The sequence below is a fragment of the Neodiprion lecontei genome, chromosome 3 (assembly GCF_021901455.1).
Source record: "Neodiprion lecontei isolate iyNeoLeco1 chromosome 3, iyNeoLeco1.1, whole genome shotgun sequence".
Lineage (NCBI taxonomy): Eukaryota > Metazoa > Arthropoda > Insecta > Hymenoptera > Diprionidae > Neodiprion > Neodiprion lecontei.
The window spans coordinates 11,246,424-11,273,274 of record NC_060262.1 but is presented as its reverse complement, the minus strand read 5'-3'; the positions used below and the strand labels follow the sequence as shown (position 1 = coordinate 11,273,274).

Here is a 26,851-nt window from a genome sequence, read left to right as displayed (position 1 = left end):
ACATTCTTTAGAACCTTATTTCAAAACTCTTGTACCGATGGAACCGCTCAATTTCAATCCAATCAACAAATTTCATTGAACAACAGTGCGTCGTATTTGTGAAAAACCGTTTACATTCACAGACGTAGAACATCGTGATCACTGCCATTTCACGAAAAAGTACCGTGGTGCTGCTCATCGCAGCTGTAATCTGAATTACCAAAATTCGCACACAATCCCAGTGATATTCCACAATCTGTCGGGTTACGATTCGCATTCTCTGATCAAAGCACTGGCTACATCGTTCGAGGGAACAATTGAGCTTCCACACGAGAACAAAAAAAAGTACATTTCTTTCACATAATATGTCAAGGAGACAGATATAAAGTTCAGATTCATAGATTAGTACCGTTTCATGCCCAGAAGTCTTGAGAAATTAGCAACGTATCTCGGTGATGACCAAAAATCAATGATACGAAAATTTCATCGTAGCTCAGATAAATATCAGTTAGTGACCAGAAAAGGAGTGTTCCCGCACGAATACATAGATAGTTGGGAGGAGCTCGAGGACAGACGTCCACCATCCAAACAACAATTCTACTCAAAATTGAATGATCGGGATATATCGGACGACGACTATGCACATGCATGTAAAGTTTGGCAAACTTTCAACGTTCAAACTTTGGAAGAGTATTCGGACGTGTATTTACAGACGGACGTGTTTTCACTAGCCGACGTTTTTCAAAATTTTCGACAGAGCTGTTGGACAACGTACAACCTGGACCCGTTACATTACTACACAGCGCCCGGTCTGTCGTTTGATGCAATGTTAAAATGTACAGGCATCGAACTCGAGCTTCTCACCGACATAGACATGGTTATGTTTATCGAAAAGGGTATTCGAGGTGGTGTGTCACAGTGTTCGAACAGATACGCAAAGGCCAACAATAGATATATGGGAGAGGAATTCGATCCTGAGGTCGAAGAATCTTATCTCATGTACTTTGACGTTAATAATTTGTACGGTGCTGCTATGAGCTTTGCTCTGCCATACAGTTCCTTCGAATGGTTATCAGACTTTGGACAATGCGACGTTCTTACCATCTCGGACGATGCGGAGTTTGGTTACATACTGGAGGTTGATTTGGAATATCCTGAGGAACTGCATGAAATTTATAAGGATTTACCACTGTGTCCGGAGCACTACATACCTCCGATCTCGAATAGTAAGCAACCGAAATTGACGCCCACGCTATTTTCCAAGAAAAACTACGTTGTTCACTACCGCGTTTTGAAACAATGCTTACAATTAGGCTTAAAATTACTCAAAATTCATAGAGTTCTCAAATTCAGGCAAACCCCGTGGCTGAAAAAATATATAGATTTGAATACCGATTTGCGGAAAAAATCTGACAACGAATTTGAGAAAAATTTTTACAAGCTAATAAACGACGCAGTTTTTGGCAAAACAATGGAAAATGTTAGGAAGTATAGAGATGTCAGGCTGATCACGAAATGGGATGGAAGATACGGTGCTAGAGCTACCATAGCCAAACCCAATTTCCACAGCTGCACCGTTTTCGACAAAGATATAATTATCGTTGAAATGAGTAAGACGAAAGTCAAGTTGAATAAACCATTGTACGTAGGTTTCTCCATTATGGATCTGGCTAAAACATATATCTACGATTTTCATTACAATTACATTAAGCAGAAATTCGACAACTGAGCAAAATTAATGTACACGGATACCGAAAGTTTGATTTACAATTTTACCGTCCCCGACAGATACGAACACATTAAGGAGGACTTGCACAAATTCGATACTTCTGATTATCCGCTTGACAACGTTTACGGAATACCTCGAGCAAACAAAAAAGTTCTCGGCTTGATGAAAGATGAGAATAATGGGAAAATCATGCTCGAATTTGTAGGATTAAGAGCTAAATTGTACGCATTCCGAGTCTTGGGAGATGAAAAAGACAACAAACGTGCCAAAGGTGTCAAAGGATCAGCGTTAAGAAAAATAACCTTCAACGATTATTTGGAATGTGTTTTGAACCGTGAAAATCTATCCTCAAATCAACATTTGATATTGAGTCGAAAGCACGAGGTATACACCGTAGAACAGCAGGAAGTAGCACTGAGCTGGAATGACGATAAGCGGATCGTGTTTCAAAATACAACCGACACGCTTCCGTGGGGCTACAAGCCTACACCTTAGCTTTGTAATTTATAACTGTACCATGTCTGTCGATTGTCTAAAAAATAAAGACGCATACTTGTTGTGTGTGTCGGATATAAAATAAAGAGGGACATACGTTTCTAGAAAAAATTCATTTATTAAAATGTTGCATATCCGATACGTTTATCCAACTGTTGTGTGTATTGTCAAAACCTAACCATTTAACGTATATTTTTCTTCTGCGCTTCTTGAGCACCTTCTCCACCAGATAGATATCCGGATGCTTAACCTTGAGGAGCTCTTGTTCGTAGAAACCACCAGCGATGGGTTGATCTCGGTAGTCTTTGAGCTTGTACGTCACAGGATGAGTATTTTCCACTCGACTTATCGTGAATATTTCAGTCGTCCAATTGGGAGTGTAACCTTTCTCGAAGACATTTTTGAATTTGCTGATTCGAACTTTGTCGCCGGATTTGAACTTTGCCGATACGGTAGGTATCGCTCGAAGCCCTCCGTACGCCTGACGTAACAACAGCCTCTCGTTTGCAACGGTGACATCCGACGGTTTCATTCTTATGGTTCGGTGTTTGACGTTGTTGTAAGCCGAAACCAAATCGGATAAGATATCGAGCCACTTGTAGCTTCCTTGCATGCTGAACCGTGTCCACATTTTACCTTTCAGCGTGCGATTGAAACGTTCACAGATCGAAGCCTTCAAATTACTGTACGTGGAGTAAAGTTTGATTCCGTAGCGTGTCATAAGCGATTCGAAGTTCGAGTTGTAAAATTCCGTTCCTCTGTCGACGTGTAAATTTTTCGGTACCCGTCCTTGGACAAGCACAGATTCCATTGCCTTCGTAACATCATCTCCAGACTTGCTCTTTATCGGTATAGCCCACGCATACTTTGAAAAGATATCAATGACTGTGAGCATGTACTTGTAACCTTTGTTTTGTCCAGCGTACGACGTCATATCAACAAGATCCGCCTGCCAGGTCTCGTCGATGCCGCGCACGTCTACACGTCGACGCGGGTAATTCCGGCGTGCAGGCTTATGCAGTTCCGTCACCAGTGCTTGTTTTTTCTCGTTCATATTCCAACGCTATTAGTCTGGGGTCCAATTTGGAAATGATTTTCGCGTTTCGAATCGACAAGTCTCTGTCTGTTTTAAAGTCTGTGTAGAAGGTATCCAAGGCTTTCTTCGCGGTGATCTCCAAAGCTTTGATCATTTGATCGAGGTTGTCGATTTGTTTTTGCAGCACGCTGAATTTTCGTCTCAAGGTTTTTAAAGTTACAGCATTGTTCGGCTCTGCGGGATCTGCGACGTTGCACAGTCTCTTGTTCCGTATATCGTTATGCCCGTCCGCTGTTATTCGAAACCCGACACCCGGAGGACCGCGAGTGTTCGCGGTCGTGTTTTTATTCAGCTGACGTCCAAACACGTCGACGCTCATCTCGGTAATGAATGCAAAAATGACGGGAGCTGCTTAATAAATGATTCCTGCTTCGCGTAGCTCTTCGATAATGGAGATTATTTCGTTATTGTGACTCGGATTTCCCGCTGCCTGAGATGCCAGGAGTAAACGAAGACGCTCCACCAACTCGATTGGATCATCCCAGAAGACGTATTCCGTTTCAACACCTTGTCTAGTGATCATAGCTTGCGGAAGTAGACCTTTACCCTTTCGGCGAGGTGATGGGGAATAATCCATTAATTCGGCAATGACATTTCTAAATTTGTAACTGTTATCGTTTCGAACAGCTCCATCGGATGAGTGATACTTCTTATGCGCGTTCGTTGCGAGGATTATGTTTTTAAAATTTTCCCGATCTCCGGCGCTCACAGAAGAACCGTCAGCCTTCTTTTTAAACAAAAGTTCCAGCAAACCTTTCGTTTTCGGGTAACGCGTGTCGCCAATACGAACGTAGTCACTCTCAAAAGATATCAACGAATCACCAATCATTAGTCCGATGGAGAGGTTGCGTACACCGTACACGTTGTCCAATTCGCCTTTTGTCTTCGCATCTCTCATCAGTGCAAAATACTCGTCCTCGACCGGTGTTTCTACGACTGTTTCATCCCCCGCCGAAGCAAAGGAATCGTCCATTTCCGAGACAGTTTCATTTTTCGTTTCATTTTTCATCTCCTTTATTTCTTCTTTAATTTCTTCCACCTCTTGTTTGACAGGTTTGGTATCTTTTGTAACATTCACCAGTTCTTGCAACGGAGTCACTACTGGTTTGAAAACGTCACTCAATTTCTGAGTCGTAGATTCCCTGCCCGACTTGAGCAATCTGTGTTTTCGACGGATCGCCGCACTTGCTTGAGCGATCTGATGTGGGTCATCTTTTTGCTTGGAAATCTCAGAGCTCTGCATGTTGACGCAACTGAGTCTGCAACGCTACTGCGTCTCTCGCTCGAAAACGGTAGATTTTATTCCTTTTCCAGGCTAACAAAAGAATCGAATCCCCTCCTGTATCGTCCTTCGTTGAGCTCACTGTCTTTGTCGATCACCAGAAACCCGTACTTCTCACCGTTTCAGCATGCAGAGCACACACTTTTAAACTCTGTGTAAGACATATCGGTGTTCACATGGTCGTTGAATACGTGTCTCAGGTTCATATCGTCTTGTTTGAATAACACGAGTAAGTTTACGTTGTCGCGCACGAGATGTTTGGGAATACGCGCGTACGTCTGACAGAGATAGCAACAGTCAACGTCGTGATGTCTACCCATGCAAAAGTAGGCTCTAATATTGTCCTGCTTCTCGCACGCTACATCGTCAAATATGATTATTGAGTTGGGCCGTGCTTCTTCCGGTGGAATCACTTGCTCACGCTTGGTAAACGCAAAATACTCCGTATTCTCAACATGGTCCAGCAATTGCTTCACTAATTGGTATTTAGGTTGGTTGAGAGATTTCGAGTAGATGTAGATATTTTCAAATCTGAGTCCATTGGGATGGGTTATAAGTGTGAGCAACGCATTAGTTTTACCACAATTCGACGGTCCACAGAATATCGCACGTACACTGTTCGGGAGTAATTCACCGTGCCGTTTGTGCTTTTCGACATTTTGCTCCGAAAGTTTGTCAAAATTCATCACGGGAAGCTTGGTAGGTTGTTTCTCAAACCGCATCTCGGACATGACTGATCGGATTTGCTATGAATACCCCGTTTTAAAGCACTTTTCTTCAGTCAACGCACGAACATGATCGCGTACAGAGGTAAACAAAGCAGCAGCAGGCGGCAACATCGTGGCAAGGGTCTGGTGAATAGAATCATCAACAAACTTCCGATCGAGTTGCATGTTCCCGGTTACCAATACTGCGGTCCTGGTACGAAGTTGACGAAAAGACTCGCGAGAGGCGATTCCGGTATCAATCCTCTCGATGCAGCGTGTAAGGAACACGATATAGCGTATTCGAAAAATCGTGAGAACCTTGAGATTAGAAACTAGGCTGATAGGGTGTTGGCTGAGAAAGCTTGGAAACGGGTTCTCGCAAAGGACGCAAATTTGGGTGAGCAGGCAGCCGCTTGGGCAGTAGCTAATACAATGAAAGTAAAATCAAAACTCGGAATGGGAATGCGAAAGTCAAAAAATGTGACCTTGAGAAAAATTGTAAATGCTGCAAAACGTTCTATGGTTCCAAGCAACGATGCAAAAGTAGCTATCGAATCTGCGCTGAAGGGAGCTGAGAACGCCGTTAAAAAGCGGGTGGTAAATGTAAAGTGCGAACACCTCGCGTCCTACCGGTACCTTCGAAAGTCGGTGGTTTTCTACCGTTTCTGATTCCTATTTTTGCTGGTCTCAGCGCTACGGGTGCGTTAGCCGGTGGTGCGGCAGGTATAGCAAAAGCTGTGAACGATACGAGCGCGGCTAAACGAGAATTGGAGGAAAGCAAACGACACAACAAAACTATGGAAGCTATCGCGTTGGGCAAAGGGCTTCATATGAAACCGTACAAAACAGGTCTTGGTCTCCATCTTTCAAAAAACTAGATGCGATGCTACCACGTCGAGCGTTGACTGATTGGGACTTGTTGAAATATGCAAAAATCTTGAGGGTTCCGCATTTCCGCGGTGTTTTCATGCGAAACGAAATGCCCGAAAACGGTCCACGAAAAAACGAGTCAGCTATAATCAACCTTGACGACAAAGACGGCCCGGGAACACACTGGGTTGCATACAAGAAACGTGACAATAATATCGATTACTTTGACAGTTTCGGCAACCTTCAACCACCCTCAGACCTCATAAAATACCTCGGCGTTGGTAGCGTCAAATACAATCATGAGAGGTACCAGGATTATGATGCATTTGAATGCGGACACATGTGTCTGAAATTTCTAAGTGGTGAGCTATATAAACATGGTGCGTGATTCGTCAAAGTCAGTCTACCACTCGCAGTCATGGATGATTCGTTAACGTTAACGATTTCGGGAACCTCTTCGATACTCGAGGCACAATATTTCCCACCGATCGAACTTGCTCGTGATAAAAGTTATGCTCTTGGCTTGGTAGACTTGTTAACCTTTAATTCGATTCCCAACGTTGATGTCGGTCACAATAAAATTTACGTAGCTGACAAAGTGATCACCATACCTACTGGCAGCTACGAGATCGAGGACATAGAGAAGTATCTTCAAAACGTGCTAAGAAATACTGATATCAGGCTCGCCATCAAACCCAACAATAATACATTACGCAGCGAAATCACATGCAACCACACGATTAACTTTGAGCCGAATGATTCCATTGCTCAACTTTTGGGATTTACACCACGTGTATTGGAGGTTGATAAAACTCACGAATCAGACGTGCCTGTAACTATACTCAAGGTCAACGCGTTGCGAGTCGAGTGTAGCATTACAACGGGCGCCTACGTCAACGGACACAAAGTACACACTATTCACGAGTTTTTCCCGACCGTCCCACCAGGATATAAGATCGTGGAAGTACCGTCGCACGTCATTTACCTTCCGATCACCGTCAAGACCATAGATCACGTTCAGCTCCGGTTAGTGGATCAAGACGGAGACCTGGTTAATTTTCGTGGAGAAGTTATTACTGTGAGACTACACATCAAATCGCAATAAACGATGGGAATTGTATATAACAGACTGTCAAAGAGTAGGTATATCAGTAAGTCGACATGCCCCGATCAAGTCAGTCGTCGTTCGATTCCCGAACCGCTAACACCTCGAAACGTGGAGTTCCTGATAGCTCTGGGTCTGAAACTGACACCTTTTGGAAGAGGAATTTCCGACAAATAAAAATCCGATTTTGTTTTTTTATAATCTGCTACGTGCGATGGAGGAGGAAATCTTGAGCATTCAAACACCAGTCGTCTTTGACGAATCCGTTGCGCATTACGAGATTCACGCTCACAAACCTTACGCCTCGTCAACTTTCAACAACAGCGATGAAATTCGAATCACCGTTCAGCATCAGGATTTATGCATATTACCCAGCAAAAGTTCGGTACATATCCACGGACGACTCCTCAAACCTGATGGTACAGCTACTGTGAACACACAGCTCGTAAACAACGCCATCTGTCATCTGTTTGAAGAAATTCGCTACGAAATTAACGCAGTTGAGGTTGATAGAAGAAAGAACGTTGGCTTGACAAGTCTCATGAAGGGTTACGCTTCCCTGCACCCTGGTCAGACTTGGCTGATGGAGAACGCTGGATGGCTCGATGTAGAAGAGAAGAAAAAATTAACCGATGCCGATGGTAACTTTGACGTACTAATACCGCTCAGCATGATATTGGGTTTCGCCGAAGACTACCGCAAGATCGTTGTCAACGCTAAACATGAGTTAATTTTGACGAGATCAAAAACTGACGTCAACGCCATCATACAGACTCAGGAGGAGGAATTCAAAATCACGGTCAATGCAGTGGAATGGCTAATACCGTATTTGAAACTCGCGGATCAGAAAAAAGTAGACCTACTAAATTTCATTCAGAGAGATCCGCCTATTTCGATGAGCTTCCGCAGTTGGGAATTGTACGAATATCCCTTACTTCCCACAACATCGAAACACGTTAGGACTGTGAAAACTTTCACTCAGCTTGAAAAACCTCGGTACGTCATTTTGAGTTTCCAAACAAGTAGAAAGAACAAGACCGGCAAGAACGCAAGTCATTTCGATCATTGCAATATCACGGACGTCAAGCTATTTTTAAACTCTCAATCTTATCCGTACGGTAACCTGAACCTCAACATGAGTCGTAATCTGTACGCGCTCCTGTACGAGATGTACGCAAACTTCCAAGCTACCTACTACGACAAGAACCCCGAGCCGTTGCTGACAAAGAGTGAATTCCTTCGAGACGTCCCCTTATTCGTTATCGACTGTTCAAAACAAAACGAATCTTTGAAGTACGGACCTCTCGACATCCGTCTTGAATTTGAAGCTAAAGCCAACTTTCCCGCTGAAACATCGGCGTACTGCTTGATCGTTCACGATCGTATTGTCGAATACAACCCGCTCAGTGGTGGGGTGAAAAAGTTGGTATAAAAGCTGACCCGTTCCCACCATCTCGCACAATTCAAAGATGGAGCTTATCGTTGACATACAAGGCTTTCGTAGACCTTTCAACAACACCTTCACATTAAAAGAATTGGCTATAATTTTAATCTACTCGGAAGCATCTCCATCAGTGTTTTTCTTCAAACCACCTTACAAATGGAATTTACTGGACGTCAAATACAAAAGCCAAAATTCTTGGTTAGAACGCGATTCTCACGGCTTACGTTGGAGCTGTGGAACCATACCTTTTGAGGAAGTTGAGCGGACCATTCAAGACAGGCTGTGCAAAGCTCAAACCGTGTACGTATAAGGAGAAGAAAAACGAGATTGGTTGCTCAAAATCGTTCCGAAAGTTCAAATCATCGATATGTTGGACTTTGACTGCCCGTCGCTTGAAACCCTGCAAAAAACTTCAGCTGTGTCTCTGAGATGCAACCTTCACACAATACCCAACGCAATCTGTGCAGCACGAAACGTTTGCATACTTCAGAATTGGCTACAAAATCATCGTACTGTCCGGATGGCGAGGCTGTACGATTTGTGTTACTGCGCAGAAGCGTCTACAAGAACGGTCCCGCATTCCTGGCGAATATATCACCCTGGTCATGATACTGTTGAATAGAATTATTGTACTATTTTTGTGAAGTAATTGTCAACCGTACTCTCAAAATTGTACTCAATAAAACTGTTTTTTTAAAGAATATTCATGAAATAATTTTATACCTTCACCTTAGCTCTTAAGAGAGAATTTTTTTCGATACGAAGCTTATGTAAGATTCGACCTTGCTCTCCATCCTTGACCGAGCTGTACTCAATCCGAGTTATGTTTTGCATTCCTAGAGCGATAGTAACCCAACACCGCAGATCCTTGGCTCTGAATGTACCGCGGCTATCGGCCGACCTTGCACTCCGGTCTGAACCCGTCCAAATACTCATCGTAGAGTTCACATTACATGACGCAGCTCGAAACCCTCCATCGTTGCTTAGTGGTGTTCGGAGTAGCATTTTCTTAGGTTTTGAGACTTAATTCTAGATACAATTACAAGGTACAAAACGTACGTAGGATCAAAGGTATACAAGATGGATAAATGAAAAAATATTCATAATTTAAATCTTTTTTTTTGTTTATTGAACGTAAGACTTACACAGAACATTGGATATTTGAATGCGATACTCAGATTATACGTATACAAATTCAAGTTGACCGTACGGTCCGCCAAGATAGCGTAGATGCAACCGTATCTCCTTACTGGCTGTCGTCACCTTCTGGAACAAATCTTCATTTTCGTGGAGGGCCTTGGTCAGTCGGTTGGGCAGAAAAATCGTGAAAGCGTCATCCAAGTCCAGAACGATTTTGTCTCCAAATTTCGTTTTAACCCGACGAACGCCACTGACCCGGTATTCGAAGTAGACTTCGAGGTCCGAGAGCTTTTTCAACGGCAGAAATGTCTCCAGGCGAGCGACTTCGTTCAATTTTGAAAAGTCCATGATCGTTACGGTCCAGTTGTAGGTGCTCGAAATCTCTTGTGAGTTGATTGAGGTCGGATCTGATTTTCAGCAGATGTTTTACTTCTTCAATATTCTTGAGGAGCAGTTCTAGTCGTTTCTTCAATTCACGTTGTTCCAGAGCACTTCTCATTTGCAAGAAGAACAGCTTCAGACTGGCGATGAAGTTTTCACTTTTCGCTTATATAACGTTCCCCCACCACATAATTTGATGGAGGGTAAGGAATGTCACGGGGCTGATATCAAATACGTATGTTTGTGTATGCGCGCGCACCTTTTGGCATTCCAAGAGCGATAGTAACCCGACACCGCAGATCCATGGCTCTGAATGTACCGCGACTATCGGTCGACCTTGGATATCAAACCGTCATCTGAGTAAGTGAAAAACAATTCTCGGAACCATTAATTTTGGAATGTCACGTGGTTGATAACGTGGGAAAGGAATGTGGGATGGTTGATGTTACACATCAGCAGTCCTACCGTGGGAAAGGAATTCGGAGTGGTTCATGTTACACATCAGCAGTCCTATCGTGGGAGAAGAATGCGGGACGGTAAAAAAGTTCTCGCCCCCGCTGCGCCCTCTACCGTTGGCAGGCGAGCACTACAGACCTTCGGTCGGTAAGATTGTCGGTAAAACAGCACGATTTTGACCCTCGATCGATAAGAATTGCCGGCAAAGCAGTGCGATTTTCACCGTCGACCGATTCAACTGTCGGTAAGGTTGCATGGTCTTATCTAACGAGAGTGGGGGTAACCTTTAAGGGTTTGCGTCTGGGCTGCGCGGAGCGGTTCGGTCGGTAAAGAAGGTGTTTGTACTCAGAACTCTCCTTGCTATACTACTGTGGACACTAGCAGACGAAAGGGTAGTCTGAAGTCAATAAGGACCATAAACATATTAATGTATTCACGATACTCACAACGAAAACTGTACAACGCAAGCAAAGATAATGGAATTAAATGTATCACGAAAACTCAGCTGATGCTGAATATGCAAAGGTTAAATAAATACTACGATTATAATTATTGCCAAGTACAAGAATTACAAGACAGAAATAAAATCATGTGGGAATAAAAATCTGTAGTACTTACGATATTTTTTAACCAAAGGTTTCATGTTTGGAGAGGATTTCCTCAACAGTTACGTATTGTCAATTACATCAAAATTTATTGAAAAACACAGTATACGAGTGATATGATACAAGGATAAAATGAAAATTAAGTGACATCAAAAATCATACAAAACATCATGACAACTTTTAGGAATTATAAGCGAAAAAAATATGGAGATATTGTACATATTCTTATGCAAAACATGTAACTATGTATGTATAATATTTATATTTTTCCACCTATTTTTGATATTATGATTTCACACACAACCATGAATAAATCAATATTTCTCATTGTCAAAGTTTAAAATATAATCAGGTATAATATCATATAAAATTTGATTGGTTGTAACTAACGATTTAACGTCAGTAAATGTATCTGTTACGTTTGTTAACCTGAATATCTCATTAACTGATGTGTGGTAATATTGTACAACTACGATATTCAAGACTAACATTGCCGATATAAAAAGTAGATGTTTTAAGGTTATTACGTGTAGTCTATCTTTATTATATCATCACATAGTGAGAATCCAGAGTCGCCAAATAGCACTAAAGTTTCCTGTGGTGTGAATTGATACGTAAAGTATTATATTAGGTTTACTGCAAAATTTTATATGGCGGTGATTACAGGGGAAAGGTTCATTAACAAAGCAAGTACCTGTGTACAATTGTAGCTAACTGGTGGTATTATATCTCCCTTATATGCACCCTCATATATAGTTGATCTGTATTTTCACTGTACACGTACTCGTCTTTGCAAAAAAATGTCCTAATAGTCCAGGAAATAATCCATTTTTGCATGACACAAATTCAGAACGGATGAGACCGTCCTCTATATTCTTATAGAGCTGATGGTCGTGATGAAGGCCTATGTGTTTCCGACCACAATTCTGTTGGAAAATAAACAAAAATGCGGAGCGTCCAAAGTTGGTGATCGCTCAGAATCTATTGATCGGAGAGAAAAAAAGTTGCATGTACATCTTTGAAAGTCTCGTAATATATGTCTCTTGGTATACTAAAAAAGGGTGCAAAACCGGAGCTCTATCGGATTAATACTTTTTGATAAAAGCTTTTTGTTATTAAAAAACCGACTTTTTTGGCACGGAATTTCCGGGCTGTAATATTATCGAAGAGCAATAAAATTGGCAAAATATTAATTCCGAAGAGTCGCACTATCATGTAAACTATGTGTAAGGCAAAACGATTTTCTACAATTAAGTGGGTGAAAAATGACTCTAAAAAAGGGTATGTTTTTTACTCGCAAACAAATAGAATTACTCGGCCAATTTTGATGTTACAGAATCGGGATTAGTATTATTGAATAGCTGATATTTCTACACGAATTTAGAAAGAAATGAAATTGATCAACGTTAATTAGTGGGGGAAATAATTTTTTTTTCAAGAATTATCGCAGCTGCTCTTTCAAACATAAAGAGTTAAAATTTGGGTACAATACAGACCAAGACTCTTACTAACCGGCATATAATTTTCGAAGACATTACTCATGAATGGACTGTTCATTTTTACGGTCAATTGGCGGACAAGATGTGTGCCCGCGTATGGCGACGGAGTGGGGGAAATCCATCTCCGCCTGGGAGGCGCTGGCGCTGAAAGTGGATTCGCGGGTTGAAATTCCACGAACTTCGAATATCTCTTGAAGAAATAAACGTATGTATGTATGTAATATTTATTGATCCCCTTGGGGTTGCAAGGACTTCCCTTTTCCTCTTCCTTTACAATATTTTTTTTTTACATGTTTTCTTAACATATTCTTACCCTATTCTTACTTCCTACCTTATCCTTACTTAATTTCTAATTGCCTGTGCCCTGTGCCGTTGCCTTGCCATTCCCTTACTTTCCCTCTTATCCTTTTCTTATTCTTTATCCTTATCTTTACTTAACCTTATCCTATTTTACCTTATTCTATTCTCTAATTCGTCCTTATCCTAATCGACTTCCATTTCCCATTCAGCTCTCACTCTTTCATTCTCTTGTACATCCCTGATCCTTTCCAGTTCTCTCATCCAGACTTCTCCCACCCCCTCCTCACCTAGCATCTCCCTCACCACCTCCTGCCAGCTTTCCCCCCTTCTATCCCAGCCCACGCACCTTTCCCATACGTGCTCCCATGTTTTCTCCTTCCCCCCGCACACCCTACACCTTCTCTTTTCCTCTTCTTCCCAGTACCTTGCCTCCTTCATCTCGCTTCCTAATCTAAATCTTGCCAACCTTGTCCACCTGTTTTCCCTCCATCCCTTTCCCAGATACCCTGGTATCCCTTCTCCTTTCACTAGCCTGTACCATCTGTTGTACCTCGATTCCCTTATTTTCTCCCACCTCTCTTTTCTCTGTTCTTCCCTCTCTCTCTCTCCTCTATTTCCCTAAACTCCATCTCGCCCCTCTCCCTTCTCGCGACTACCTCTCTACTCTCTGCTCCCCTTTCCGCAAAGAAACTTTCCCTTTCTCTTTCCCACCTCGATCCCTGCCTCCCAGCTTCTGCCTTTTCCCTTATCTCTTCCCAGCATATCCTAGCTAACTCGCTACCATCCCCTCTCTCCAGCTTCCTTTCAAAATTCCATGCCCTTCTCCCTGCCCTAATCCTTAGCTTCTCCCTCTGTAGTTCCTCCCTTACTAGATATCCCGGTGTTCGCCCATCCACTCCTAATGTCCATCTCAAAAATCTATCCTGTACCGCCTCGACCGCCCTCCACTCCCTCCACCCCCATATCTCCGATGCATACTCTATTACCGTCCATACTAGCCTGTCAAATAACCAAATCCTTTTTTCCCAATCCCTCCCAAACCTTCTTTTTCCTATTCCCCATACCTGCCTCATTACTACCCCTGCCTTCCGTACTCTCTCTTTCACCTGTGCTTCCTGTCACCCATTGCACTTGACTCTATACCCTAGATAGCTGAACTCTTTCACCTCCTCTATCTTTTTCCCTTTCCATCTCCAATCTGTGTTTTTCCTTCTACCGCCACCTTTCCTAAATCTCATAATCTTTGATTTCCCTACATTTACCGTTAGCCTTTTCCTACCCATATACCTTTCTAACTTCCTAATCATTACCTCCATTTCCTCTTCACTTTCCGCTAGTGGCACTATATCATCCGCATAAGCTAACGTACATACCCTGCCGCCGGCCAACTCCACCCCCCCAACCCTTCTCCCTCTCCCCATTTCCTCTTCTAAATCCGCCAGCAGCAGGTTGAACACATGCGGACTGAGCGGGCATCCCTATCTTACCCCCCTCGCCGTCCAGAACGCCTCTCCTACCTTTCCCCCGCTCCTCACACGACTCTTTGTTTCCTTGTAAATTTCCTCTATCCTTACCCTTAGCCCTTCCCTCACCCCTCTCCTTTCCATAGTCTCCTACAGCACCTTCCTGTTCACTGAATCGATCGCCGCTTTCAAGTCCACAAAGAACGCCACCATCTTTCCCTTATCCTTTCCCACCTGCCTATTGATTAAATAATTAAGTACATATACATTATCAATTGTACCCATGCCTTTTCTGAAACCCGTTTGATTTTGCGGTATCAAGCCCTTTACCTCTACCTCTCTTTCTAGCCTATCCACTAATGCCATCGCATACACCTTATATAGAGTTGGCATCAACGTCACCCTCCTATACTCTTCTACCCTTTTCCCCTCCCCCTTCTTAACTATCGGCGCTATCAATCCCTCACTCCAATCCTCTGGCCAGCCCTCTCCCACCCAAACTCTGTTACATGTTTTCCATATCCACTGCTCCATTTCTTCCCCCCCATATCTCCATATCTCGCTAACTATTCCATCCCCCCCTGGTGCCTTTCCATCCCTCAGCTTTCCTAGCACCTTTTTAATCTCTTCCCTCTGCAGCTCCCCTTCTCCGTCCCCCTTCCTATTTACCGTCTCCCCGCCTTCTGTTACCTTGCTTTCTACTCCGCCTAATAATCCCATGAAATACTCCCTCCACTCCTGATCTCCTATTTCTTCATTCACCCTCTTCCACTTCTTTCTTTCCCTGTTCACTATCTCCCATACCTTGCTTTCTGTCCTTGCTTCCGCTGCTTCTTTTATGAAACCCTCATTTTCTTTCTTTTTCCTCTCCTCGCATAGCCTATTATATTCCCTTCTTTCCTTTCTATACGCGTCCCCTTCCCCCTCCCACTTTCTCCATTTCCTTAGACTCTGCCTAACTTCCGCTTTTTTTCGCCTACATTCCTCATCCCACCATCCCTTTTTCGCTTCCCTCCCTCTCCCTCCTACATCTAAGGCTAGTCTAAACTCCCTTATTCTTTTCTCTATCTCTTTGCCTACATACGCTTCTCCTATCCCCTCCCATTTGACTTCTGTTCTAAACCTCATCCTACCCTCCTCCGTCCAGTCTCCTCTACTAGTTCCCCCTACTCTTTTTCCCTTCCTTGTCCTAGTCACTGCCCCCCTCATCCACACTATTACCGGGTGGTGATCCGAGTCAACCCTATCCCCAATCTCTATCCTTTTGACCCTATCCCTTACCTCGCTATCTCCTATAGCGTAGTCTATCACCGTCACCCCCGCCCCTCCTACATACGTAAATTCTCCCTCCTCATCCCCTTCTATGTTCCCGTTCATTATTGCCCATCCTGTCTCTTCTAAAAATTGCACCAGCTGCCTACCTTCCGAGTTTATTTTCCTGTAATTTGATTTCCTACTCCTACTCTCCTCCTCTCCTTCCCCCCAACATCCTCCCCCCTCCTGCCCTGTCCTGGCATTAAAATCACCCCCCACTAGCACTTTTGCACCTCCCTCTAACCCTTCTGCCCGCTCCTTCAATTCCCCTATCTTCTCTTTTAGATCCCCATTTACGTATATTCCTATTACTACCCATTTTTCCCCCCCTACACTTATTTTCCTCATCATCATGCCCTCTTTTACCTCTTCCCTCCCTCCCTCCCCACTTACTATCTCCTTTCTTACCCCTGACAGCATTCCGCCTATTGCTCTTCCCTTGAAGAAATAAACGTATCGAAATGTTTTTTAGTTAAATCCCGGCTAACTTTTTCCGCTGATCGTGAATTTGCTATCAACATTTCAAGAAAACTATTTTTTCAGTTCGAAATTCGAATATTAATTTTTTTTACTTATATTTAATCAATTTTCAGATTTAATGTGAATTGCCTTTCATCTATGTGAAGTTCCTCAATGACTTTACCGAAAAAAAATCGACTCAATGAAAAATATATTGTTTCCGGAGCACGGGTTGTTACGTTCTGAGGTAAATGTCATGAGTAATGTATTCTAAAATTGTATGCCAGTTGGTAAGAGTCTTGGTCTGTATTGTACCCAAATTTTAGCTTTAACTTTGATCAATTTCATTTCTTTCTAAATTTGTGTAGAAATAACAGCTATTCAATAATACTAATTTAGGGTTGGTGGTCGAGTGATTGAGGTAGATGACACAATAGGTTTACTTTAACACAGAAGAATTATTTATTATAAAACACTTGATTAGATTACAAAGAAAATAAATGATGTAATGTAATATTTGAATACGCGCTGGCAGAGTTGATGAGCGCGGGTGACTGTTGACTGTGCACGTCAGTCACTGTTGAGTGTCAGAGAGAGTCCCCGAGTCTGTACTTGCGCTGTGTCCGTGCATCGGTTTTATGCACGAGGAAACAGTTAGGAAGTAGGTGGATGGAAGGGATTTCTTGTCTGTGATAGGACGAAAAGGTACAAAGGAGATGACATGCAGAAAAAATGGGGAAAACCCAGTAATTAGGAAAACGTGCCTAAACTGCGCATGCACGATCAAGTCATAAAACTTGGATCTGCGTGCGGGCGGTCGAGTTGTAAAAACTCGAGACGCGCGGCGGCGTCGGTTGTAAAGGCTAGAGTACAGTGTATTGAGAGAAAAAACGAGAATACATTTAAGTACTTAGGAGTTCATAATTGCGGTGCAATAATTAAGGATTAGGAGAAATATGGATTTTTAAATGCATTTGGGATTTTTGGGATTTGTCGCGTCCGGTTGTAATTTTCTGTTTAATTTTTGTGAGGCGAAGCCGCCACACTAATCCCGATTCTGTAACATCAAAATCGGCCGAGTAATTCTATTTGTTTGCGAGTAAAAAACATACCCTTTTTTTGGAGTCATTTTTCACCCACTTAATTGTAAAAAATCGTTTTGCCTTATAGTTTACAAGATAATGCGACTCTTCGGAATTAATATTTTGCCAACTTTATTGCTCTTCGATAATATTGCAGCCCGGAAATTCCGTGCCAAAAAAGTCGGTTTTTTAATAACAAAAAGCCTTTCTCAAAAAGTATTAATCCGATAGAGCTCCGGTTTTGCACCATTTTTTAGTATACCAAGAGATATATATCACGAGACTTTCAAAGATGTACATGCATTATTGGATAAATTATTCGTTGTTGTAGAAATGACGGTTTTAACAGGTTTTTATTACATTGCAAGAAAACGAATCAATCATTTTCAATTTGTGACCAGCCAAATTGTTCGTTTTTTTAATACCTATAAATTTTTATGAAACTTTTTTCTCTCAGATCAATAGTTTCCTCGCTATCGCTCAGTAACTTCGTTTCACCAGCTTTGGACGGTCCGCATTTTTTCTGTTGCCAACACAATCGTGGTCGGAAACAAATAGGCCTTCATCACGACCATCAGCTCTATAAAAATATATAGGTCCCATCCGTTTTGAATTTGTGTCATAAACAGACCTTTTTTGGCTTTATTTTCTGGACTATAATTACCACTTCACATTTTTATAACACGTTCAGTGCATACTCCTCGCCATAATAACTGTAAAATAAACATTCCATAATCGTGTTGGTCAGAGGTGATATTTTTTCTCTGCTCGCTTTGTATTGCGGTATACACCAAGATAAAATTTCAGCATTGTTTTTTTTTACTTCTCTTATGTATTGTCATTATTATCCGATCTGGCGTTTATAATAAATTTCAATAATGAAAATTCATTGGTAGTTCAAACGAATATTCTGTATGGCTATAATAAGATTGTGCAGACCTGACAGTTATGAACCTTCAATTTTAAACATTTTTCAGAAAATTTTAGAAGGAACGTATTTCCCCATATTTTTTTAAAGTCATTATCAGATTTGGAATGCTGGAAAGAATTTCTGGGTGTGTCTCTTCAGCTGCATAAAAAAAATGCCACTGAGAATTTCATTCCTTTGAAGCCGAATCTGAGAGCATTATAAACGCAGGGACGTTTGAATAACTCGTCTCGGACTGCACTATTGACGTTAAATAGAAAGTAAGAGAGTTGTCCGTGCTAGAAGTTTTATGAAGTATCAATATGCCTGCTTTTAATGTGATTGTTCAAATACCGTTTCTGCCGGAAAGCTAGACTACATTTGCTACAAATAAACGGTTTTTCTTCAGAGTGAACCAGTTGATGCCTCACAAGCTCTGATTTTACTCTGAACCTCTTTGAGCACACTTCACAAGCATGATTTTTTTCTCCAGTATGCGTTGTTATATGTGCTAACATTTCTTGTTTGCGTCGAAACTTTTTGTGGCAATAAGAACATGGATGTGGAAACTCATTGGTATGGAGTTTGCTGTGTATATAAAGCGACGCTTTGGACTTGAATGTGGATCCACACGACTCGCAAATGTATGGTCTTTCGCCCGTGTGTGTGCGTCGGTGGTCTTCTCTGGTGGCCTTGGATGCGAACGATTTTCCACACATATCGCAGGGAAAGTTTTTGAGCTTAGCGTGAACGTCTTTCAAATGCCTAGATAAGCCGCCTGAATCGCGAAACTGCTTTGCACAAACGTGACAAGTGAAAGGTCGCTCGTTCGTATGAATTCGAATATGCCTTTGATATGAGTCTTTCAACTTGAAATGTTTTCTACATTCGCTACATTGATACGATCCTTGGATATCAGGTATACCTTTCTGAATGTTGAGGTGATCTGTTGACTGTTTCGAATGGATCATAGTTTTCACGCAATTATTATCAGCTCCTCTGTTTTCCATTATTGTTTCTCTGACATCTGATTTTAGACATTTCCGAGTCGATTCCGTATTATGAAGAAGGTGACTATCTTGTAATGAGGTATCACCAAATTGCAATGGATCAGATGCTTTTTGGGGTTGTTCAACGGCAGACTCTGTTACTGCAATCCATATTGATTCCGTATCGTCTTCACTGACAGCTTTCTTATTAGCTCTGAGGTTTGATTTTTCGTATGGCTTCCAAAACATATTTTGCCTTTCTAGGAATACTTTGAATGGCATCTGGATTCTACGGGACCTGCAAGATAATAAAAACTTGACTTCACATTCCGAGTATTAGGCAGTGTGGCAGCAAGGTGAGTGTAACACATTAGATTAACAAAAAAGTGACTTACATCTGTCATTTTTTTGTATAGATTTGTATTTACTGAATTGACGAATTTTTACTGATTAGCACAAGAGTTGGAAGACATTTGAATATGGCTGTGAACTAGATATAAAGACACCCAATTCACTTGATACTGACTGCTCAAATGATTTCAATTCAGCTATCATTTTCATACCATTTTCTGTACTCACAAGGGGAAGGTACGGCAGTTGAATTTTTTTAAGTTTTCGTACTCATGGTACGTGAAGCTGAGAATTCTAATACTAATTTCCCAAAGCAGTTCAACGCCATGTTCGGAAATTCTCGAGAAAATGGACTTCGAAGTTTTCTGAGCGCTTTATGTACACCAAACGTTTTACAATTTTACATAAACACATATGCGCACGCACACACACGCAAACACACTCACGCACACGCGCATTATATCAAATCAGACTTTGATCGACGAAGAATTGGTCGCGGAAGACATGCCAACCGAAGACACGATAAGAGATAATGTTATCGAGTTTGACGAGGTAAGATCCCCGACAGAATTCTTCGAAGTCGATCTGTTTTGCTCAAAAGTAATACCCAACTCTCCGATTTCTATAACGGCAGCCAATAAGGAGACGACAGTTATAGGTACAAGCACATCCGTAAGTGTTTCGCCAAGAACCGACAGTAATGTGGTAGCAGACCATGAGTTGCAATTAGAAAGGATAGTGGATCAATCCAAGATCGAATCAAGTCCTCACTACCGTACAAAATATGATCCTCTTTCGGGTGTAGCAGCAATAGTAGGGTATAGGGCGGAAAAGTTTTGTTCATCGGGGTTCAAAACAAGTGTTGTTCCATTTGTAATAGGTCGAAACAAAGGGAGTCAAAATCAGTCGTGGATCATAAGTGCGCCAAAAACTGGCGGGGTTCTAGTACCGCGATGGAATCTAACATAATAGTAGAGGGATTCAAATGTAGCTTAGAAATGCGCGGCCTAAAATATAATAAATTGATAGGAGATGGAGATAGTAGCGTCCACCGGAAGCTTATCGATGCAATGCCGTATGGACCGGAGGCACTAGTCGTAAAAATCGAATGCCGCAACCATGTGCTCCGAAATTATGGTACTCGACTGCGAGATATCTGTGTCAGCCGTATGGTCAGTACAGTGATTCTCCAAAATTCTTTGCGCAAAAAATTGAAACGCCTGTGTTGTGCAGTAACTTCTGCTATTCGTCAACGAAGAGCAGAAATGAATAAGCCGCGATACGTTCGGATCGAGGACTTGCGTAAAGATATAAAACACGGTCCGAATCATGCTTTCGGGGAACATCGGTTGTATAAAGACCGCGGTTATTTCTGCGACGGTAATTCGAAGCCAGGTGAAATAAACCTTGTGCAGGATATGAAAGTGACTGGTATCTTCCGCGAGATGCTTGCGGCGATGAATCGATTTACTGAGCACGTATCTAGCCTGATACGAGACGTCGACAACAATGTGGCCCAGTTGTAAAACGCACATGTTGCTAAGGCTATAGGGGGCAAGCGTATCAATTTTATCCTTCGCGTATCATATCAAGCAAGATGCGAATCTGGCGTAGTGAGGATGAATGTCGGTGAACAGTTCCATGCGTTAGTCAGTAAAAAATTCGGTATGGGTGGGCCGAGGAAATTCACCGCCAAGTACTGCACAACTGAATCGAGAGCTCTTTACTCTTGAAAGCCGGCTTTCAAATCCAAATCGACATCTTTCGTTGTCCAGTCCGCTGACACCGACTACGGCCCGGACGCTGCATGTCCGTCGCAACCAGACATGCTCGAAGAGAAATTGGCTGCCGCTAAGAAGGATTTCCTGCAAGCCTTGTATTCGGTGTATACACTGGTAATCGAACGGCAAACTAGAGGACAAAGCATGTTTGACGAATGGTACGATGAATGTAAAAAGCGGTTAACTACCTCGATGTGTGGTGAAATTTGCAAACGACGGTCACAAATATCTTGCACAAAATTAGTTGAAAGAATTCGCTATACCGATTTCAATGGTAACACGAGTACAAGGTAGGGTATCGAAAAGGAGCCTTTGGCGATCAGTCAGTTTGCTTCGGAACATGGAGTTATGGTGGAATCCTGTGGTATGATGATGGACAAGGAGTTACCGTTCCTCGCGGCGTCACCTGACGGATTAGTGGACGAGGACGCAGTTACCGAAGTGAAATGTCGGGCTTCTGCCAAAGGGCTGACTCCAATGGAGGGCTTGGAGTCAAAAAAAAAAATCAAATTTATGTCCATTACGAATGGTGAAGTCAAGTTGATCACATCGCATAATTATTTTCAACAGGTTCAGGGTCCTCTCCACATTACGAAAAGGAAATGGTGCGATTTCGTAGTTTGGACACCAAAAGGACTGATCTTTGATAAAATTATTCGAGACGGCAATTTTTGGACATTGAAAATAGAAAATAAATTGGCCGACTTTTTTCATTTCTGCCTTTTACCAGAAATAGTAGACTGCAGACTTGCTCGACGACAGAAACTGCAATTTGTACAAATTTTCCCGAAACTCATGAATTAAATTGAAATTGTTTGAATTATTAACAAAAAACTGTTAAAAATAGTGTGCATTGAAGTTTGACGGTGAATATCTTCTGAACAGTGAGGTATACAAAAAAATTGTAGGAGACCTTTTTTGTAGAGAATTCAATTTCCTACGAAAATGTCGTACACATTTTTTTTTTATAAATAGTAGATACCGAGATATGTATTTTTCTTCCTCACCATGAGAAAAAAATAGAAAACTGCGAGGCGGAGGACCTTCCTATTAAAATTAAGAGCTCATACTTGGAGAGAATGTTTCTGAGGTCTCTACCAACCAACTTTTCAGAGTACAAAGTGAAAAAAAAAACAGTCGATTTTTTTGGCCCCCCTTACTGTACATATTTGTATATTTTTTCTTTCATTTATAACTATTTCACAATAATGTTATACAAAAAAAACTATTCTTGATTCAAGAATATTTCATTTCTTAAAGCAAGAATATGCTATTTTTTTAATCAAAAATATCACATATTCTTGAATGGACAATGTACATCACTTGATTCAAGAATTTTTTTTTTTGATCCAAGGATTGTTTTTTTTTTTTGTGTGCAGGCCATTTTTTTCATTTTTTGTATTACAAATCAATCCTCACATATAAATATCCTGCTTGTCAAAATTTCATTTTTTAGTTACAGCCCATTCGAAATTTTGCACGGATACAACGTGGTTTCACGTTATGTTTTCAAGTGCAGAAATGCATGAATTTACGAATAACAATCTTTCATATTCGTTTCCTAAATGTTTTTGGATTGTGTTCGGTCGAACGAATAGTCAGAGGTGCCCAGGCACGAACGGTCGCTCGCGCGTGTATACGAACACATGCGTCGCGCGGCCGACTCTCTCTGTTTAGTCTTTGCATGTGTTTTATTTAGACGAGCATGAAGGTGGAGGAGATAGCGCGGGCCAGGCCGCGTCAGTCAAGTAGTCGGGTGACTCGGGGTCAGTCGTTCATTCTTTCTGGGTTTATTTTCTCTGTGCGTTTTCGGAGAGATGGATAAATCTAAGGGGTCTCCCTGCAATTCGATCGGTACTTGTTCGAGCACCGAACTTCGCGGGCATCGTTTTCCCCGTGAGCGCCTTTTGCGGCGAAGCAAAGACCGACGACCGATAGAAAAAGAAAACATGGCATCGAGTTCAGCACGCGCGATCTTTTTGTTACCATTATTTTCTTATTAAAGTTATTATTATCAATATAAAGTGCACGAATTCCTTCATTATCCTTCTCGGATCGACCCATCAACATTTACGAACATAATTTGGTCCTTCGAAGTTTTGTGAGAGTTAGTGCTAGAATGAAAACCGTCGCAGAAATTTCGAGAAGGTTCGGGGCTCGGCTCGTGTAGAGCACTTCACGACGAGCACGTTTTTTACGAAGAACGAACTTTTTTGCAGTGCTCGCAATTCTCATTCCACGAAAAAAGTTGGACATGGGATCTTGCGAGAGTGAGTACAGTGAAATTTTTAAAATTGAGACGCAAATCATCAAAGACGAGTCTTGCGTCATCATCACGACGCAGGCCGGCCGTCGAACCGTCGTTCGCTCGGCCCGGCTACCGCCGAGGGCGTACGCGCGACTGACATCGCTTCGCGTGCTGGGCAGTCAACGAAATACTTCGAGGATTTTGAGGTTACGCACACGGTCGTACAGCCTCAACGCTCAACAACGCGGTCAACGCAGAACGTCGGGTTTCGAGGTTAACGACACACGGTCGTACAGCCTCAACTCTGAACAACGCAGTCAACTTCGGTGGATGCTGCCAGTGTGAGCCAGCACTGACATCACAGTCACCAAGCGGGATATTTAGCAGCTCAGGAGAGAAGCTGAATCAACGACACGACAGCAATCAACGATACTTCGTAGTCGACAATCAGCATCGACGACGAGTCGTCTCAAATGACTCTGAGGTCACCACCCGCCAAGGAGAAAAATAAGACCACGAACTCTTTCGGCGTCATTAACTCAATTAAAAAAAAGCAAAGCGACTATTAAAAGTCAGCTAACGCGCACTCAGACTACTTTTTCGGGTTTAAGGTTAGGTGAAGCAGACCCGACGGAGGTGGAAGCGAGACTTCAGAAAGTCTACGATCTGTAGGAGACGTTTAATATCACGCAGTCAAGTATGGAAGAAATCGATGAAACGGAGGCTCAAATCGAGAAGCGCGAGCAATTTGAAAACGCGTATTACAAGACGGTCGCAATGGGCAAAAGGTTTCACGCTCCGCCTCCGACGGCGAGCACTAGTAGGCAACGTACACCGTCAGTCGAGCATGACGACGACGAGCTCGGTACCGTATCAAATATAAAGCTTCCGACGCTCAGTCTTCCCAAATTCGATGGACCGTACGTTCAGTGGCTTCCATTCCGTGACACGTTCAACGCATTAATTGACAAAAACAGAAATCTAACGGATATTCAGAAATTTTATTATTTGCGGTCTTCTCTGCAGGAAACTGCGAGTCAAGTCATTCAGTCGTTAGAGATTAGCGCGGGAAATTACAGAGGAGCGTGGGCATTGCTCAAAGACAGATTCGAAAACAAACGTTTGTTAATTCATTATCACGTTCAGGCATTGTTCGGTCTCGAGTCAAATCAGAAAGAATCGGCAACTCAATTGCGCAGGCTTGTGGACAACGCGTTAAAGCATCTCCGTGCTCTCAAGATCCTCGGTCAGCCGGTTGATAGTTGGGACAGCTTAATTATTTACATGATTACCACGAAGCTCGATCCTGTCACGCGTCGAAAATGGGAAGCGGGTATCAATAACGAAACAGTTCCAACGCGAAACTCGCTCACTGATTTCTTAACGCAGCATTGTTCAATGTTGGAGACTCTTCACCCCGCAAAATCAACTTCCGGTAAACCAGTAAAACCCTCGAACGCGTCAAAGAAAGCCGAGGAGTCAATTGCATGTATTAGCAGTAAAGGCGAGCAACGTTCGAACGATACAAAAACGTGTCCGAGTTGCGGAGGTGAACACTCGATTTATCACTGTACGAAGTTTAAGGGACTCAATACGCAAGCAAAGTGGAGCGAAGTCAAACGTATAAAGATTTACTTTAACTGTTTACGCGAAAATCATACTGCAGATTCATGTCGATCGAGTAATTGCAAACATTGTAGAAAAAGACACAACACGGCTCTTCACATTGAGGAGTTTCATCCCAAGAACAACTCGAACAGTGATCAATCGACTACCGGGTCGGGAGGACCGTCGAACAGCGGCGAGCTCTCGAATAATGTAACATTGTCAAGCGTGCAAACGAACAAGACAAGTGCGATGTTGTCAACGGCATTAATACTTGTAAAAGATAGATTTGGCGAGCCTCATGTATGCAGAGCGGTGTTGGACTGCGGCTCCCAATCAAATTTTCTCACTAAGGCGTTACATAGCCGATTGCAGCCGCCAGAACGTTCCGAAAACGTGTCAATCTCAGGCGTAAATTTGAGTCAGGCTCACACGAAGCAATCGGTCAATGCAACGATTAAATCTCGAGTAAACGCGTTCAGAATTGAATTACCGTTTCTCGTCATCGATAATATTACGCAACCGTTACCCACGATAATGATACGCACTCAAGAATTCCGAATTCCGGATAACATAACGCTCGCTGACCCTTCATTCAACATTCCAGGTGAAATTGACGTGCTGCTGGGTGCCGGCGTGTTTTGGGATCTCTTGTGTGTAGGGCAACACATTGTCAATCGAAATCAACCGCGTCTACACAAAACCAAACTTGGATGGATCGTCGGAGGCTTAATGGCGGCTCCAAACACGCAGTCGGAAAACGCGCGATCGGCGATTTGCTGTTTCACAACCGAAACAACACTGCACAAGCAAATCGAGCGTTTTTGGAGCATTGAAGAGTACCAGCCAACGAAACATTTTTCTGAAGAAGAATTACGTTGCGAGGAAGATTTCGTAGCAGCGCACCACAGAGACGAACATGGGCGTTTTACAGTCGCACTGTCATTCCGCGAGAGTCCGGAGCAACTCGGTGAGTCGAAGGACATCGCGATCAAACGCCTACGCGCTCTGAATCGCAAACTCGAAAAACAGCCCGAGTTGAAAAAACAATATGAAGCTTTTTTGGACGAATACATTGCTCTCAGACACATGACGGAGATTTCTGACACGGAAAAAACGATAGACAAACCTCATTGCTACATCCCTCATCATTGTGTAGCGAAGGAGTCGAGCACGACCACAAAATTGCGGGTGGTTTTCGATGCATCATGTAAAACAACGTCCGGGAAATCACTCAATGAGATTCTCAGAGTTGGACCCACGATCCAGCAAGATCTGTTCGCAATTCTCGCACGTTTTAGACAGCATCAGTACGTGTTGAGCGCAGAGATTCAAAAGATGTATCGTCAAATAAGAATTTGTGAGGACCATCGAGATTTCCAACGAATTGTTTGGCGTGCCGACTCCCAACAAACTATCAAAGAGTACAAACTTAACACTGTGACGTACGGCACAGCTACCGCGCCATTTCTCGCCATACGCAGTCTGCACCAGCTGGCCTACGATTGCAAAGAAGACTTTCCCGAACTCAGCGATATCATTTTGCGGGATTTTTATGTAGATG

The 26,851-nt window shown here is 42.6% G+C and overlaps 1 protein-coding gene across 3 annotated transcripts in view; it reads right to left on the bottom strand.

Annotated features, from left to right (window-relative positions):
* LOC107228051 (zinc finger protein with KRAB and SCAN domains 8-like) overlaps positions 1-26,851 on the bottom strand; it is a 490,765-nt gene that overhangs the window by 102,462 nt on the left and 361,452 nt on the right. For 2 of the 3 annotated variants that reach the window (XM_046735782.1, XM_046735783.1), the window contains one exon: positions 16,268-19,600. In XM_046735782.1, coding sequence (XP_046591738.1) covers positions 18,622-19,600 — 979 coding nt within the window. In that variant the 3' untranslated portion in view covers positions 16,268-18,621. Of the gene's footprint in view, positions 1-16,267; positions 19,601-26,851 lie in introns of those variants that run through there. The other variant, XM_046735784.1, reaches the window with a different exon arrangement.